The 18836-nt window shown below is 47.0% G+C and overlaps 1 protein-coding gene across 1 annotated transcript in view; it reads right to left on the bottom strand.

Annotated features, from left to right (window-relative positions):
- Window positions 1-18836, bottom strand: part of LOC139047860 (uncharacterized) — a 54381-nt gene that overhangs the window by 25872 nt on the left and 9673 nt on the right. Inside the window, exons 3-4 of the mRNA XM_070522006.1 lie at window positions 5698-5805; window positions 1631-1702 (exon numbers count right to left, since the gene is read on the bottom strand). Of these exons, the coding sequence (XP_070378107.1) occupies window positions 1631-1702; window positions 5698-5805 (180 nt within the window). The remainder of the gene's footprint in view (window positions 1-1630; window positions 1703-5697; window positions 5806-18836) is intronic.

Below are 18836 nucleotides of genomic sequence, written 5' to 3'. Positions count from 1 at the left end.
GTACTGTTATGTTACTGCATGCCTCTTCATGGAACGTAAGCAGGGATGCGATCGTCGGCATTTGTGCGCTGCCCCAAAGCTGTTGGCAATATACACAGACGGTTTACATGGGGGAGAAGTTTTCCACCTCTTGTAGCACATGCAGTGACCTTCATCAGCGCGCCATTCGCACGCTACTCATAACCGGAGCCGTAAAGGCGGTGAATGCCGTCAGCTACGTGAGATAGCCGGTTTCTCTTTGTGCGCGAGGGGAGCGTCCTGGTGTGCGCTGGCTTTCGAACACATGCAAACTTTACACTTGCACTGCGTTATGGCAGCTGCATGTAGGCTGTTTCACAACATACATGCGAATAGAAAATTGACGGCGGTTTGCGACGAAACCTGCATCAAGGGTGGGAGATAAATATGTACCTTCTGTTCAGCGTGCAAACACGAAGGAGCTAGCAGTAAATCAAAATGCAGGTTTGGACAAGTTCGTGTATTCATAAGGTCTTCAAAGACCAATTACCAGTCCCCGTTCCACCTTTGTGCATTCGTTTCCCCGACCTTTTCACGCTGCATTTAGAAAGCCTGCTAGCAGCAAGTCGTACTCTCACTCATCCACGCATTATTGATAAACTCTGGTAATAAATGTCGTCACGGAAGTGATTAGAGCACAGCACTGTTGTTTTTGAGCGCTTGAAATTCTTTCGATTCACAGCAGCCTCCCCCTTAGCTGCAAACTTCTTGTCTTGCGGGAAGCACTGGAACATCGTCGCGGCTGCTGGTGTTCGTGCAACCGTAGGCTGCACAGAGCGCTGGCATGATTGGCAATACCGTCAAATACCACTCTACATACACATAAACAAAAGAATGCAGGGTCGAGCGAAGCAAATTATGACGGCACGCATGCAGAAACAAGCGCGGTCAGGCACGGTCGGGAAGTCTGCGAAGGAACGAAACACCAGTGCCGACGTCACTACGCCCCGGTTTCCAGTCTCCACTCGCATCGTCAGCAGCAGCGCGTGGCGCTCGACGGGGGGGGGGGGCAAAGCAACAGCGCAGTTTTAACCGGCGATTACGTCACTCCTAAGTGAAAAATCCCACCCAACATTTACCTGCATGGTTTATAGGATTCCCGCATCCGTATATGTGCGTCTTATTGAATTCGACAGACTCTTCAGCTTCCCTTTAAGCCACAGAATCACCACAATAGTAGATCCTTTAATGCAGTTTTGCTTGGTGAAATAGTAGACACTTGTGCGCTTAAGCAGCTGGTATAGCTTGTAATGTTGCAATTACTATACTAAGAAAATGTGGACAAACTTGCATAGTGTGCATACTCGCTATAACGGTGCATACTTAACAGTGTTCTGCAAAGCATTCATTGCACTAGTATATGTAACAGAAAGTTATACCCTGCCTCAATGTAACCATAGTTGACAAATAATATGTTCTCTAAATTAATTGCCACAAAAATGGTCCTTCACCACCAGCCTCACTCCTCTGTCTCTAGAGGTTGGCCACTCAAAACTATCGGCAGACACGTGCACAGAAAAAATATCTTGTAAGTGGTCTTTTGCTTTGTATCTTGACCAGTAAAAGTACCTGGTGTGTTTTCTCCACTAAATAAAGAATAAAGCTCACTCACATGCAAGTCCCATCCTTGCTGTGGTTGACGAACCACTGTCGCCTTCGTCCATAGTGGTGGACTCGAGCACCCCTGCACAATCATAAGAAACTGTGAAAAACATTTTGCTTTGACAAGAGCTTTATGCACAGTGAAACCTCAACATAACAAGCTATTTTCATTTACTGATTTTAGTTCCACTGAAAGCCATGTATTTCTTAGGCAATGTGCAAAAGTATTTTTGCGACACAGTTTTAATCAAGTTTTTAGCCATCTGATATATGTGCTTGGAACTGAAAGGTAAATCCTGAAATGTCGACAGATGCAGAGGTTATTTGCATGCATTCTTTCAGATTGCTATGTGCTACTAGAAAATGATGTCCACCCTTGGATTTAGACATATCCACAAGCCGCAGTTGCTTGGTGATCAGATGGTGATTCGCCTTGTTTGATGTTGGCTGGATTCTATGGTGGCCAGTGTTTATTACCCTTGTAAACATTTTTACATATATGTGCAGCCATGGGACAAGGAATGGATGACGAATGCCTACTAACAACCGAGTTTATTGATCGACAAATCATTATAAATGCTTGGTCATGTGGTGCGTACCAATAAATTAGGACATTCAAAATGTCTTTTTCTTTGCGATGCAGTATAACAGACATTTGGCTCACACACGAAGCAGAATCTGTGTACATGCGATGCCTCAGCTTTCTCTAGGCATGTTAGTTTGCCATTTTTGAACAGCATTGCGGTTTGGCAAAACGGGGCCGCATTGGCAGTGCCTACAATGTGCCGCCAGATTTGAGCCTGTAGAATTTGTAACAACAGCATTCAGTCTGTTTATAGTACATTTTGCGGCATGATAGCGGTACCGTGTATACCACCACTACTTAACACAAGACGAGCTGCCAAGTGCGTTTCATCTTACACAAAGTTGTGGATGCCTGCCACGTTTTGTTGACCAGATTTCTCGTCCCACTTAGCTGATCTCACAGAAAAGACAACTGAGACCTGATATTTGTTACCAATTTTTTTCAGTCCATGTCCAACATCTCGTGTTTGCAAGGAGTAACGGCCAATTATTTTTTGTTTGTGCTGTTTTGGGCGATTGTCTTTCTCCTCTTGACAAGCCCTTCATAGAGATAATAGTAGATTTAGGAAAACTGTCCTTCTATAGCTGGCTTAGCTGTCGTGAAAAACTTAAATCGGCAACAAGGTGACAAGACTTCCCAAGAGCCAAAACTAAACATGTTGCATGTATGCTGCTTTTTAATAATTTTGAGTGTGCTAACCAGTCTTAAGATTTGAAGTTGAGATTCATTACATGTCCCAAATGTGAGCAGTACAAACCAATATTGACTTACTCGTCTGCACGCTAAAAATCAGCATAAAGAGGCATACAGTCGCCGACCAATTTTTCGGACTCCAAAAATTAGGACATGCTCGATTATTCGGTCTTCTTAGCGGCACCGCCACTCTCCCGATAGACCATAATGTATAACAACTGCTGGAAGTTTGGACACCTTGCAACCTCTAGTCTGATTTTTCAGACACTCCTTGAGCGAATTCGATCGAGAGCACCATGCATGGGCTTTGACCGCTGCCTGGTTCGACTTGCTGAATGACATTTTTGTATTGAACGGAGCCTCCTTGCTGCCCCACGAAGTGGCGCTACTGCAAATCGCCGCTCATCATCGTTTCTGCCCGGATAGAGTGGCTCTACAGCAGTTCCGGTTTCAGCTTAGTAAGCCATATCAAGACAATCCAGCAGCTGATTTGTTTCTTCGCGTACGACGCTGCGAGTAGGCCACATTTTTCGTTTGTGCAACTGGTGTCGGCGTGACGGCATGGTGATGTTTGCTTTGTGTGCTGTGTCGAGGTTGCGGTGATCCAACGTGGCATACGTAAACATCGCGTCAAGTGTTGAATGGCGCAGACAGCGCTGGGCAATGCCGGCAAGCGGGTTCCGGGAGGCCCGGGATTTGACGCCTACCAATGTGCTCCCTACTGACGCTGAATATATTCTGCCGAGTCCTGCGCAGTGGTTGCATTGCAATTACGGACACCGTCTCATTTGAGTTTCACAGCTGCTGACACTGCTGTACTGACATGCGCAGAACTCGACGAAGGGCGAGATCATTCCTCAGGTTTCTGCTGCACCGCCGGAGATGAGTCGGAAGATGACGTACCATGTGCTATGCTGCCGTCACATGCAGAGCGTGTACAAGCAGCGACTGCTTTCAGCCACCTATAGTGACCGTACGACCCTCTCCAAGATTCAGGCTTATCTGATTGTGTGTAAACGGAACAGCGTGCAACAGCACATTCATGATTTCTTCAAGCCTACTGCCGAGCCAGAACAAGTGCGTGGAAATCAAGGATTTTTTTTTCTTAATCTGCTCTTTCGGACACCTGTTTATTCGGACATTTCCACAGTTTCCGTGAGGTCCAAATAAACGGTTTACAACTGTAGCTAGCTGCAACGTGTTTCGGTTTAGCTCTTGAAAGTCTTATCACCATGTTGCCAACTTAATTTTTTAGCGACAGCTAAGCCGGCTAAAGAAAGGTGGTTTTCCTAAATCCACTACTATTTCTGTGAAGGGCTTGTAAACAAGATAAATATAGGCACTTCCCCATAGCAGCAAAAAAAACAAAAAAAGAAGAAATTGCTGTTATTTCTTACACACGTAGGGTGGACCATGGACTGAAGAAAATTGGTAACAAACATCAGGTGCGAGTTTCTTTTCTGCAAGAGATCAGGTAAGTGGGACGTGTAATCTGGTCAACAAAACTTGGAAGGTGTCGACAACTGCATCAGATGAAGCACATGGCAGTTCGTCTCGTGTACAGTAGAGGTGGTATATGCGATATCGCTATGATGCAGCAAACTTTACTATAAATATACTGGATGCTGCTTTAATGTTAGTCTCAAGGCTTGTTCATGCTACCAACTTTATACCGACACTGACAAGAAAACGACGAGATATGACACCAGTGATTGGCCAACTAGTCGGCAGACAGTGTTAGTGGCACTGAGTGGCATTCTCATAAAAAGCCAACAAACACTCACACCAAAGATAGGGGAAATTACTTGTGCTTAATGAATGAAATAAAGAAACAATAAATTAATGGAAATGAAAGTGGATGAAAAAACAACTGGTTGTAAACAGAAAACGATCCCACAACCTTCGGATGCGAAGTGCAGCAGCTTCTCAGGGTTAAACCAATATATTTGTAAGACCGGTATCATAATAGCTTGGTTTGACTGTACATCATTTTTTCCAAATGAGAGAAAGTTGTATTTCTGCATGAAAGCATGAGGTATGCAGTTCTGTAAAGGAGTTTTCTTTCTTTACGTAACGGCAAACAGGTGCGCGTTACAATTGAGGGTGCGTTAGAATCAACTAAATGCGGTACTTGCTGATGCGGTACTATCCACCTGGACTGTTTGAGCAATTTGGGAAGTTATTTTTACAACTGTAAAGACCTTCAAACTTTCAAATTACCAAAATTCACAATGTAATTACATTTTTCGCTGCAAGTGTGGCTTTACTATATTGAGGGTTAGGTGTATTAGTTCCATTGCTAGCCAATTCTATTGCAGATGCATGCAAGAGACGAGGTCACACATGCATTTCACAACTAAAATTAAGTCACTCCATGACGTATATAGTGGCTTTGCAAAACCTGTAAGCAGCTATCAATGTTTGCAGAAAGTAAAAAGCAGGTTAGAGGAAAATGTACATTGACAGTGACAACAGTCGCAGACAGAAGGGTGCCATGCATTTGCAACACCCTTATTCTGGTCTGTTGTCTTCTACCTACACTTACTGAAGCTGCGGCACGGAAAGTGCAGTTTTCATGCTACGTGAGATGGGTGGAGGAGGACTTTTTCTAGACCAACTTAAAAAATGGTGACTTCCTGCATTAGCTACACTCATCTGGACACTGTACATAAAAAAATAGTCTAGCTACCAGTCAACCACACACTTTGCTCGTCAAGTGGCATATGCACAACTTTTTTGAAACATGACTTACACAGATAGGCACAAAGAAAACAGATAGGCACACAGAATAACAGTACCTTCATTCAAAGATGCCGCTGTGCAGACCACTGGGTCTGGCACTTCTGCAGCCTGGTGGCCCATGGTCACCGAAGGTTGGTCACCATCTCTGGACTTGCGAGCAATCTCTGCATTTAAATTTATTAATGCTGTGTTCAAATAACTGCCAGCAAAGCACTGTCATACACTTCAATTAGCAAAAAAAGTTCATTACTGTCTGCCACGGCTTCATAAATGTGACGTACAGGTCATGTATTGAGCACACATATTTAGTAGATTCCAACAGGTATGCATCAAGAATGCACCCTCATGCAAGGGTACCAATGTAGGCTTGTTGGTACATCTTGACAAAAATGGAGTTAGAAACAATTACAAAAGAAGGCATGGTGGATCCACAGACACTACTATCATGCATGCATAAACATGCATTTCAAATGCTACTCGAATATCATGGCACACCTGCTATCCCACCAGTATCTATCAAGCGACGATCCACAATGGTGTTTATTTCCTTCACCGAGCTGAACTAAAGTACCTTGAGCATGTGTTACCAATGACCTATGTGCTCAGGTTCAGTTTATTAGGTTAGTGACTTCACAATTTCTGCCCACAATAACTTTGATAGTAGCTTGAACTCGTAAACCAGGAGAAAATTCAGGAGTCGCCAGGTATGTATAAGGGATGTCTGCAGTGACCATAATGACAAATAACTAGGCACCAAGCAAACACTATGCTCGATGTAAATAATCAATAGCAATGTTTATGTGTGAACTTCGTGTGAAAAATGCACCATGAACCAGCTGGGTACTATTCTGATTTCAATATTGCACTCTGTCAAACAAACTATTAAAGTCTGGGGTTTTACGTGCCAAAACCCTGACACGGTTATGAGGCATGCCATAGTTGGGGGACTCTGAATTTATTTTCACCAGCTGGCATTCTTTAATGTGCACCCAATGCATGGTACATGAGGTTTTTTGCATTTTGACCCCATTTATACGGGGCCGCCATGGCCAGGATTTTCTCCCATGCCCTCAGGCTTACCAGCGCAATGCCAAAGCCATCTTGCCACCGCGGCGGGCTGTCGAGCAAATTATTATGACCAAGAAGTGGAATATCAAAACCATAAGAAGCCAACAGGCAAGACACTAAAGGAAAGCATATGCGAAGTTTAGTTGTACATTTAACTGCACCATAAAAATCATGAAATAAAAGGAAATTTCAGCAGACAAATAAACAATGCGCCCCTGGTGGGGACCGAACTAACAGCCATTGCATTACATGTGCATTTAGTGGCAAAAATATCCTGTATGCCTTCATTGGCTTTTTTGCCTGTTAGCTTGTTCTGGTTGTCATTAAAAAAGATCAAGCGCCTCGGTTTCTTTTCTTGATGAAGTGGAACAACATGATGTTTGCTAAATCTGTGAAACCATTGTAGTTTCATCCCTTATGAATGCATGGACAATATGGATGGCAGTGCTGCGCCTTGTTGGCATTATAATACAATAGCTCATTATCCTCATGTACTTGGGGAATTAATAAATTGCCCACAATGATTTTCTTTACAATGCAGCAAGAGCATATCCTTATTAATTGAAAAGAAGTACCAGCAGCGCGACATCATTGGAAAGTGTGCTAATGCTGCACAGTGCTCATGTGAAAACTCAACATAAGCCATTAAGCACCAAATTGTGGAAGCGAGGCAAGCAACTAATTTGTTAATGTGGCCACTATTTCTTGTTGTAAGGTGATAAGGCTACTGAGAAATACATTTTGTACTGTTTGCACCGCACCGATGGCACCGGCTGTTGGAACCTCAGTGCTGACGCCCGTTATTGCAACTGGGTCGCAAGCCCCAAGGGTAGCGTAGGCCTGGCGGCCTGGGGCACACTGGAAGCATCCGAAGGTCCCAGCAAAACATGAGGCGACTGCTAACAGAACAACTTGTTTATTCTAGCATCGCAAAGAGCGGGCGGTCAGGTCGACCGAAGTAGAGAGACGGGAGAGCACGTTACTCAACAGCAGAAGTCGGAGCCTCTCTCCTGGCGTCCGGGGGCAGCTGCTCTTATACTCTCGGAATTGAGAGCAAGAGGGAAGGTCATGGGACGACACCACGTGACAGCGGCGACGGACGGACTGATAGACACGTTGGGACAAGGAGGTGACGCATCAGCCGGGCCGGCGCCGGGCAGACCTCCTCGCTTCACACTGGGGGAGCTCCTCTCCCCGGCTGCCGCGCTTTGACAAGCGTGGGCACACACACACACACGCACACACAAAGACACGTGGCACTGAACATGCCGGGGCGCGCTCGCGGCCGCTCCGAACGGGCCAAAATGTCCGCCGCTTGGAACGAAGCTCCGGCGTACGTTGCATCCGCGCTGGCTTTACCGCGCGTCGTAGGCGAAACGTAACAGTACTCAGCAAACTTATCCAGCAGAGCTAGGGTAAACTTTTTATTAACCTCCTCTGCTTCTTTAAGTTTTTGCTTCACCTTCCGCAGCTCTGTTGCCTGTTTTTCTATTGTGGCTTTGAGTTCAGCCACGTCTTCTGGTGGCTCACTGGCCTGGAAATTGAAGCAGTGCAAATAAATAAGATGCATCACTATATTCTACTGAGCAGTGTACTCCTGTCCATTTTGGCACACAACGTGGCTCCAAAAAAGTCCTTTATGTTCTGTTCATACCTTGTGCTGCTCCAAAATTCGTTCATGGAGAGCCTCTGTGGCTGCAACACGCTGTTTTTTTATCTCTCGTGGTGTTGGCTCCTTCTACAGAGGTGGGATAAGCAACAGAGGAAAAATTAAATGCTCCCTCAAGGTAAATACCTATAGATGAAATCCTATAAGCATACTTGAATTTGAAGCACTAGTTGCCTCATTCAGCACACTTTAAAGTAGCTAGGTATGCATGTTTGTGACTCGCCTTGCTTTAATAAAAAGATGGTTGACCAGTGGTACAATCATACCTCTACGTAGCATTGAGCACCGCAGACTGGTGTTCTAACCGTTAGGCCACAATTACACGCATGCTTAAGTTTCAAAGCCAGCCTGCTCTTGAAACACTCGGCGCCTGCACCCCATGTCTTTTCCTCATCATCTTTCCCTGCGACCGCTCACACTTATAGATGCCTTGTTGTACTGTACTTTCTCTGAGACTGGCCTACTTTTTTAGTACTTTTTTGCAGCAGCTTACACTATGTAGAAACTATGCAGCATTGCACTAACTTCATGACTGCCTAGGTTAATCATATTTTACCATTTCTTTGGCGGAATACAAATGCCATAATTTTCCTGACCCTGCATTACATAGCCTTAAGTATGATTGATTATATAACACAGTCCCTGATCATGGCACAATCAGTGCTTCTCTCAATTAGTTCACCCACTACCTCTATGTAGAAAACAATGATCGCCATGTCGTAAGGTCATGGCAAATAGCTGGCAATAGCCGATCATGCCATTGCTGGCTCATGATCCTTTAACACGGTTATCGCCATGCTTCTGTCACACATACACATGCTCACTGCCCCGACACACTACTGAATTTACAAAAAACATGTTCGTCCACCAGGCTTCCCTTTGTGGAACTCCAAACAAGGCTGGATAGCCAGGCACCTTGCCAAATGCTTTGCATAACATGAACTTTCACAGCAAATAGTATCTGCACAATTTTTTTTAGTACACAATTATTTCACTGGTATATTGCTTAACTCTGAACACCACATAAACAGCATGCAAGTGGTGGTATCGAGATAAAATGGCCAAGTAATTATAGCGATTAGAAATACTCACTCTGTGCTTGCGTGATGCCGGCAGCTCTCCCTGAACTTTTATTAGTCTGGGGAATGATTCCCTCATTTTCTTGAGTTTTGTGTTGAGGCCGTCCAGGGTGTCTAAAACCGAAACAGCAGCACAGTGTCAACAGTCACATTTAACTACAGTCAACAATACCAAGTGCATGCAGTTGCACACAGACGTACAAAAGAAAAATTAAGGATGCTGTTATCAGCTGAACACCATTATGACAATCTCCCTGCACAGCCTTGCACTAGAATGTGAGGCGTGAAAATTTTTCGTGATCCGAGCTCACATTCCCAGGGAATGTGGCTGAAAGTTGGCTGGCCTCCACATCTCGGGCAAGAGCCCACGCATGCCATGAGGTAGGTGGATGGCAAGTTTCAACCGTAAGTGCAGGCATGTACTCGTTTGCGGGCAGTACCACTCATATGCTTCCCTTATACTTAGGTGAATGTGTGGCGGGAGGTACACTTTCTCTACACTGGTGTTCTAGGGCATCCTGGGGAGTGGGGGGCACCAGTGATGGGAGGAAGGTGCCTGTATGGGGTCAGTAGCTCGGTAAGCAATAGCTGTAGCAGCACTGTCCACTGTCTGTTCCTGTAGCTGCAATGTGTCCCAGGCACCATGTGATACTGTGTTCCTGGTTTATTGCTGCACCTAAGGGGCAGACGCCACATGCAGGAATGCAGGCGCTACTTAATAGCACGCTATTTGCGAGTCCATGAAGATAAATGATCCTTGCTTCATGTCTTCTTTGGTTTTAATTGCGAGGGCGATGGCTGAGGCGTCTGCCATGTTTGCCAAGCTGGACTTGGCTGAGGCACAGGTGGATATACCTGGCCTACGGTCCGAGCCAACGGTGGTCTATGAAAAGCCATGTGTGCGCAGTGGACCGTGTCCGTGTAAAGTGTGTCTGGGTCCATTTCGTACTGTTTTGCAAGTTGTCTGGCCCCCGCAGGGGCGTCTGCGTAAGCAGGCGTTTGGTGTGTTGCGACACCACGGACCCGAGCACACGAGGGTCGGACCCTCCCGCGTGTAGCCGTGCGCGGCTTAGCTGTGTCCGGGGAAAGGGGGATCCTGGGGGTTGAGCCGATGCCGGGTGTTCGGACCTTTAAGGCCCCCCGGCGGAGGCAACACACCTCTTTGGCCTCTGCTTCACGTAGACGGCACCCCCGGACTGACCCACCCGGGGGAAATCGGCAGTCGCCTTTTCCTGTCTCTCTCTTCCTACAACCTTCGTCTTTTCCTTACTTTCCACCTTTCCTGTCTCCTTCTCTCTTCTATTTACTTCCTTCTTCTTGGCGGCAAGGGTTAACCCTGTGTGGCTATCCAACCTTGGGTACACCATATTTGGTTATAGTGGCGGCGTACGACTGGCGTCGTGCAGACTTGCATGCAAGCTCTGCCGCGTCCCCTCGTTGGGCTCCGTGGTGGGTGGTCGGCGCTGTTGCCGAATTTTTATATATTCTCATGGAAACTCCTTTCCCTAAACTTTCTGATCGCCCTCAGAAACGAGGGCGCACCGAAGATGTTTTCAAGTTTTTTGGCAACAGATTACAAAGCTTTCCCCGATTCCACGTCATCCATTCCGACAAACCTGAAAAGACGATGAGAATGATTTCACCTTTCCTCGTGTCAAAATGTCTTACCGAACCACTTGGTGCAGGTTACAAGGCATCCAAGATGGCTAGTGGAGATCTCCTTCTGGAACTCCGCGACGCGAAGCAACATGAAAGCCTTCCTAATCTAGTTAAATTTGGAGAAATTCCAGTCACTATATCCCCGCACCGAACTATGAATACGAGCCGTGGTGTTTCTGATGATGATCTAATGGAGCTGACAGAAGCCGAACTGATGGAAGGCTGGACCGAACAGAATGTTATCAATGTCAAGCGAATTATGCTAAGGCGTGACGGTAAGGAAATCAAGACAAAGCATCTTATACTCACTTTTGGCTCAAGCATCCTGCCCGAGACAATCGAGGCAGGCTATGTAAAGCTACGTGTCAGACCCTATGTCCCAAATCCTCTTCGATGCTTTAAATGCCAGCGTTTCGGACACAGTTCCCAGAACTGCCGAGGCCGGCAGACATGTGCTAAATGTAGTGGAGGAGATCATACCTCTGAAAATTGCGAAAGCGCTCTACACTGTGTCAACTGTGATGGCGAGCACGCCGCATACTCACGGTCGTGCCCGTCATGGAAAAAAGAAAAAGAAAACGTGACGATAAAAGTGAAAGAGAATATCTCATTTAAAGAAGCGCGCAGGCGGGTTTCCTACCTGCCCAAGAGCAGCTTTGCCGATGTGGCGCGTCAGGGGGCAGCGCCACAACGGCCTCCGGCGACTGTCCGACCCACACCCAGTGAGGCGGCAGTGACGCCTCCCGCCCCCCCCGGCGGCTGCAGCTAGTGCTGCTACGCCAACCCAGCAGAAGGGGCCATCTACCTTCGAGCAGGTGGCCTCAAAGGTCTTGCCTACAGGGACGAGGCCTTCTTCTCGAACGCAGCGCTCGCAAGAGCGCTTGTCCAGCACCTCTTCCGAGGTGATGGACACAACCAGCCAGACGGCGCCGCCAGCGCCTAAGGAGCGGCGAGATTCTCGCAATAGCTCCCAAAAAGAAAAGCACCGCATCTTGGCGCCCTCAAAGGGCTCCGTGAGGTAACTCGTCTTTCTTAAACACACAGCACATAAACCACACTCAACATGGATACGCAAATAATACACTGGAATGTCAGAGGTCTGCTGCACAATCTTGATGACATCAAAGAACTCCTATACAAGTATACTCCAAAAGTGCTGTGTGTTCAGGAAACACACCTCAAACATACGGAAACAAATTTCCTTCGACAATATGCTATATTTCGTAAAGACCGCGATGACACCCTCGTCTCATCCGGCGGTGTTGCAATCATTGTAGACAGAGGTGTTGCTTCCCCGCAGGGGCGTCTGCGCAAGCAGGCGTTTGGTGTGTTGCGACACCACGGACCCGAGCACACGAGGGTTGGACCCTCCCGCGTGTAGCCGTGCGCGGCTTAGCCGTGTCCGGGGAAAAGGGGATCCTGGGGGTTGAGCCAATGCCGGGTGTTTGGACCTTTACGGCCCCTCGGCGGCGGCAACACACCCCTTTGGCCTCGGCTTCACGTAGACGGCACCCCCGGACTGACCCACCCGGGGGAAATCGGCAGTCGCCTTTTCCTGTCCTCCTCTCCAATCTTCGTCTTTCTCTCTCGTCTTTTCCATCTTTCCTGTCTTCTCATTACTTCTCCTCACTTCCTAGTTTCCCGGCGGCAAGGGTTAACCTTGTGTAGCTAGCCAGCCTTGGTTATGCTGTATTTGGTTATAGCAGCGATGTACGGCTGGCGTTGGCAGGGTCTCTCTAGCAGGAACTCCTGTCACGTCCCCCTGTTGGGCTCCATGGTGGGTGGTCGGCATCGCGGCCGAAAACCCTACTGAACTTATGGAAAACGCTTTTCCCAAACTCCCTGATCGCCCTCACAAACGAGGGCGCACCGAAGATCTCTTTCAGTTTTTCGGACGACAAGTCCAGAACTTTCCTAAATATCATGTGATCCACTCAGAAAACCCAGACAAACTAGTGCGTAACATCTCACCGTTCCTCGTTTCGAAGTCTTTAACTGAAGTTTTTGGAACAGGATATAAGGCGTCGAGAATGACAAGTGGTGATCTTCTCTTGGAGCTCCACGATAAGAAGCAGTACGAGAAACTGCCGAAACTTGTCTCGTTTGGCGAAACCCAAATAACAGTAACTCCGCACCGTACCATGAACACCACCCGCGGCGTTGTCTCGGACGATGACATGCTAGAGCTCACTGAAGCTGAACTCTTGGAGGGCTTCAGTGAACAGAATGTAATAAATGTTAAGCGAATTAAGATCAGGCGAGACGGTGAAGAGATCAACACGAAACACCTTATACTCACGTTCGGTTCAAGTGTCCTCCCCGAGTCCATCGAGGCCGGTTATATCAAACTTCGTGTTAGGCCATACGTGCCAAATCCTCTCAGATGTTTTAAGTGCCAAAGGTTCGGCCACAGTTCACAGAACTGTCGAGGCCGGCTGACATGTGCCAAGTGTAGTGACACTGAACATTCCTCCGAAACATGCCAGAAGACTCCACATTGTGTCAACTGTGATGGCGAGCACGCCGCATACTCGCGCGCCTGCCCGTCCTGGAAAAGAGAAAAAGAGATTGTGACAATCAAAGTGAAAGAAAATATATCTTTCAAGGAGGCACGTAGGCAGGTGTCATACCTGTCTAAGAGCAGCTTTGCCGATGTGGCGCGTAAGGGGGCAGCGTCGCAACGGCCTCCGGCGGCTGTCAGACCCACAGGCAGTGAGTCGGCAGTTACGCCATCTGCCCCCGCGGCGGTTGCAGCTAGCGCTGCTCCGTCAACCGAGGAGAAGGGACCATCCACCCCAAAGGTGGGTGCAGCCGAGGCTGCCCCAACCTCCGAGGCCCCTTCCAGCGCTGGCAACGTCCAGCGCAGCCAAATCCCTCAGGGAACCCCATCGACCTCCGGGCTGGTGGGCGCAGGGGTCTTGCCCTCCAAGGCGGGACTCCCTCTGAAAACCTCTCGCTCGCAAGAGCGCTTGTCCGGCGCCTCACACGAGGCAATGGACACTACACCTGACCCCAAGGCGCACCAAACGCCTAAGGAGCGTCGAGAATCGCTCGAACGCTTCAGAAAGAACAAAACACCTATTACAGGGCCTCGAAAGGGCTCTGTACTATAAGGCATCCACTCCGTCTCCGTAAACACAGCACCAATTCACCTTAAACATGGATACACAAATCATCCAATGGAACATCAGAGGTCTCCTTAGAAACCTTGATGATTTGCAAGAACTTATCCACAAACATAATCCAAAAGTGCTGTGTTTACAGGAAACTCACCTAAAATCTAAACACACAAACTTTCTCCGTACGTATCTGACGTTTCGCAAAGATCGCGATGATGCCGTCGCATCATCGGGTGGTGTTGCGATTCTTACTCATAGAAGCATTGCATGTCAACCTTTACAGCTACAAACGCCCCTTGAAGCAGTGGCGGTTCGAGTTGTCCTACTAAACAAACTCATCACCATCTGCTCCCTTTACATACCCCCGCATTACCAACTGAACAAACATGAATTTCACTCCTTGATCGATCAATTGCCAGAACCTTATGCTGTTCTTGGCGATTTCAATGCGCACAGCTCTCTGTGGGGCGACTCTCGTATAGATGCGCGAGGTCGCCTTGTTGAACAGTTCCTTTTCTCTTCTGGAGCGTGCCTTCTCAATAAAAAAGAGCCCACATATTACTCTCTTGCAAACCGATCCTTTTCGTCAATAGATCTCAGTATAGTCTCCCCGTCTGTACTGCCTGAACTTGAATGGGAAGTTACCGACAACCCTTACGGTAGCGATCACTTCCCTATACTGCTAAGATCATATAAAGAAAACGAATATCCACCATACGCTCCTAGGTGGAAGATTGAGACAGCTGATTGGGAGAAATTTCGATCTCTAACTAGTATCTCATGGGCTGACCTGTCTTCATTAGAAATTGACGCTGCAGTCGAGTTTTTTACAGCATTCATAATAGATGTCGCATATAAATGCATATCAGAAGTAAAAGGCTTGGCCTGCAAACGGCGTGTCCCATGGTGGAACGACGATTGTAGGATCGCTCGTAAAAAACAGAACAGGGCGTGGGGGTTGCTACGCGCTTCTCCCACTGCAGAAAATCTAGTCAACTTTAAAAAAGTAAAATCTGAAGGCAGGCGAACCCGCCGACAGGCCAGACGAGAAAGTTGGCAGAAGTTTCTATCAAGTATTAACTCGTTCAGAGATGAGGCGAAAGCCTGGAACAGGGTCAATAGGATAAGAGGGCGACAAGCACATGCACTCCCTTTGGTAAACACAGAAGGTGATACCCTACAAGATCAGGCGGACTCACTTGGGGAGCACTTTGAGAGCGTGTCAAGTGCCAACCATTACTCGCAATCCTTTCTGAAATATAAAGAAATAGAAGAATCCAAGCCACTCATCAATAAATGCCGACAGAATGAACCATATAATTGTCCATTTAGTGCTGCCGAGTTGAAAGCGGCCTTGAGCGCATGCAAGAGTTCCGCACCAGGATCTGATAGAATCTTATATGAAATGCTCAAAAACTTGCACAATGACACGCAACTTACACTACTTACACTTTTCAACACCATCTGGGATGCAGGGTACCTTCCAACCGCGTGGAAGGAAGCCATTGTAGTCCCTGTTTTGAAACAAGGCAAAGACCCTTCCTCAGTGGCAAGTTACCGCCCGATAGCCCTCACAAGTTGCCTTTGTAAGGTGTTCGAAAAAATGATAAATCGGCGACTCATCTTTTTCCTTGAACAGAGCAAAATTCTTGATCCTTATCGGTGCGGTTTCCGAGAAGGACGCTCCACAACTGACCACCTTGTACGTGTAGAAGCAAATATCCGGGACGCATTTGTACACAAACAATTCTTCTTATCCATATTCCTTGATATGGAGAAGGCGTACGATACGACGTGGCGTTACGGAATCTTAAGAGACTTGTCAGAAATGGGCATCCACGGTAATATGTTTAATATAATAAAAAGCTATCTGTCAAATCGTACCTTCCGGGTAAAAGTCGGCAATGCACTCTCACGTCCTTTTACGCAAGAAACGGGTGTACCCCAAGGAGGCGTGCTCAGCTGCACGCTATTTATCGTGAAGATGAATACGCTTCGTGCTTCACTACCACCCGCCATCTTTTACTCTGTCTACGTGGACGACATTCAAATAGCTTTCAAATCCTGTAACCTCGCAGTCTGCGAGAGACAGGTACAGCATGGCCTGAACAAAGTGTCAATGTGGGCAGACAAGAATGGGTTTAAGATCAATCCTAACAAAAGCTCTTGTGTTCTTTTTACAAGAAAGAGAGGACTTATCCCAGATCCTTGCATAGAACTGCGTGGACAACAGATCCCTGTAAACAAAGAACACAAATTTCTAGGTGTCATACTTGACTACAGACTCACCTTCGTCCCCCACATTAAACATCTCAAAGAAAAGTGTCTAAAAACAATGAACATAATCAAACTTCTATCCCAGACTACGTGGGGTAGTGACAGGAAGTGCTTAATGAATCTCTATAAAAGCCTCATTCGATCACGACTAGACTATGGCGCCGTGATTTACCACTCTGCCGCCCCAAGCGCACTAAGGATGCTAGACCCAGTCCACCATTTAGGAATCCGTCTGGCCACTGGCGCATTCAGAACGAGTCCCATACAAAGTTTATATGCAGAATCGAATGAGTGGTCTCTTCATATCCAGAGAACATACACCAGCCACACATATTTTCTGAAAGTCCACGCAAATCCTCAACATCCCTGTTTTAATACCATTCATGACATGACATATGCTACACTCTTTCGCAATCGTCCCTCCGTAAGACAGCCTTTCTCGCTGCGTGTGAGGGAGCTTAGTGAAGAAATGAACATTCCACTCCTCGAGCTTCGCCTAATGCATCCAGCCAAGCTGCTACCTCCTTGGGAGTGGCAGCTCATACAATGTGATATATCTTTCATGCAAGTTACAAAACACGCTCCAGAGATTGAAATCCTAATGCATTTCCGGGAACTCCAGCACAAATACTCCTGCACGGAGTTCTACACAGACGCATCGAAGTCACACGACGGGGTGTCCTATGCAGCCGTCGGTCTATCCTTCTCGGAATCCGACGTACTGCATCCGGAAACTAGTATCTTTACGGCTGAGGCCTACGCACTGCTGTCGGCCGTAAAGCATATAAATAAATCACAACTCCAGAAATCAGTTATATATACGGACTCCCTCAGTGTTGTGAAGGCCTTGATGTCATTTTCTAAGCACAAAAACCCAGTCATCAACGAACTCTATTCCGTCCTATGTAAAACGTATATATGTAACCAGCATGTCATCATATGCTGGGTGCCCGGTCATAGGGCCATTGAAGGCAATGTTCTGGCGGACCAGATGGCCACATCAGTTGTATCGTATTCTGTAAATCCTACCGCAGCAGTCCCTGTCACAGATCTGAGGCCCTCCCAGGCAGCACACCAGCATTGGTCCAACCATGGCCCAATGCTGGCAGAAATTGGTACCAATGTTGGACCAATGTTGCCATATTGGCAAAGTGCAACCCAATCCAATGTTGGCCCAGCGTTCAAGCCAAGATTGGACCAATGTTATGCCAATGCAGCAGCCATTGTGCTGCCAGCGTAGGACCAGCGTTAAAGCCAAGATTGGACCAATGTTATGCCAATGCAGCAGCCATCGTAGGACCAGCGTTAAAGCCAAGATTGGGCCAATGTTATGCCAATGCAGCAGCCATCGTGCTGCCAGCGTAGGACCAGCCTTAAAGCCAAGATTGGACCAATGTTATGCCAATGCAGCAGCCATCGTAGCACCAGCGTTAAAGCCAAGATTGGGCCAATGTTATGCCAATGCAGCAGCCATCGTGCTGCCAGTGTAGGACCAGTGTTGAGCCATATCGTTACCAATATTAATGCCAGCTTTGAGCCAATGCCCTTTGCATGACGAATATTCTAGATATGCTGGCTTTAGAGCACGCACATATTCTTACCGCAAACATTTTGCTAGCGGCATTTTTTGTAGCAATTGTCCCCTTACTCTCTTCCTCAATAGTAGCTAGGAAAGCTCGACAAAAAGATGTCAAGAAGCAGAAGTCATATATGACTGCAAATAATAATAAAAGAATACTGAAATTGACGTTTATGACAGTTTATTTGCGAATAAATTTTCACAAACAGGCATTTTCCGTGGACCTAGATGGGTGATGCTCGGTTATCTTCAAACAGTTTATTTACAGGCACTGCCCTCAGGACTCAGGATAGGAATTGGGCAAGGTGCCGAGGACGGTGGGCTGTCCAGGGGCTTCAGGGCATGGAGCTGACGTCGGTAGGCACGTTTGTCAGTGCTTGGATGACAGCAGGCTTATCAGGCCCCCGAGGACCACGATAACGCGGTGGTTTCGTTGATATTGCCACCATATCCGATAGCGACTTCACCATTACTTGGAGGAAATGTTTGCACTGTAAAATGAAAAGAAACAATGTCAGAGATGTTGGTATGACAAATGTATGATGGAGAGTTTTCATTTGAAAAATCGCCGTACTGCAACAATATTATAAGTCTGAGCAGAGAGTTCGAAGGGGTGAATCAAGAAAATTTCTTGCAAGAGATTTGTCAAGTAACACTTCCTAATATTTCGACATATATGGCATACCTTGTACAAGATGTAACGTAACACTTAGAACAGACATAGAATGCGCAGTCCGCTTTGTTT

This window comes from Dermacentor albipictus, chromosome 7 (assembly GCF_038994185.2).
Source record: "Dermacentor albipictus isolate Rhodes 1998 colony chromosome 7, USDA_Dalb.pri_finalv2, whole genome shotgun sequence".
Lineage (NCBI taxonomy): Eukaryota > Metazoa > Arthropoda > Arachnida > Ixodida > Ixodidae > Dermacentor > Dermacentor albipictus.
This window is presented reverse-complemented; position numbering and strand designations above follow the sequence as displayed.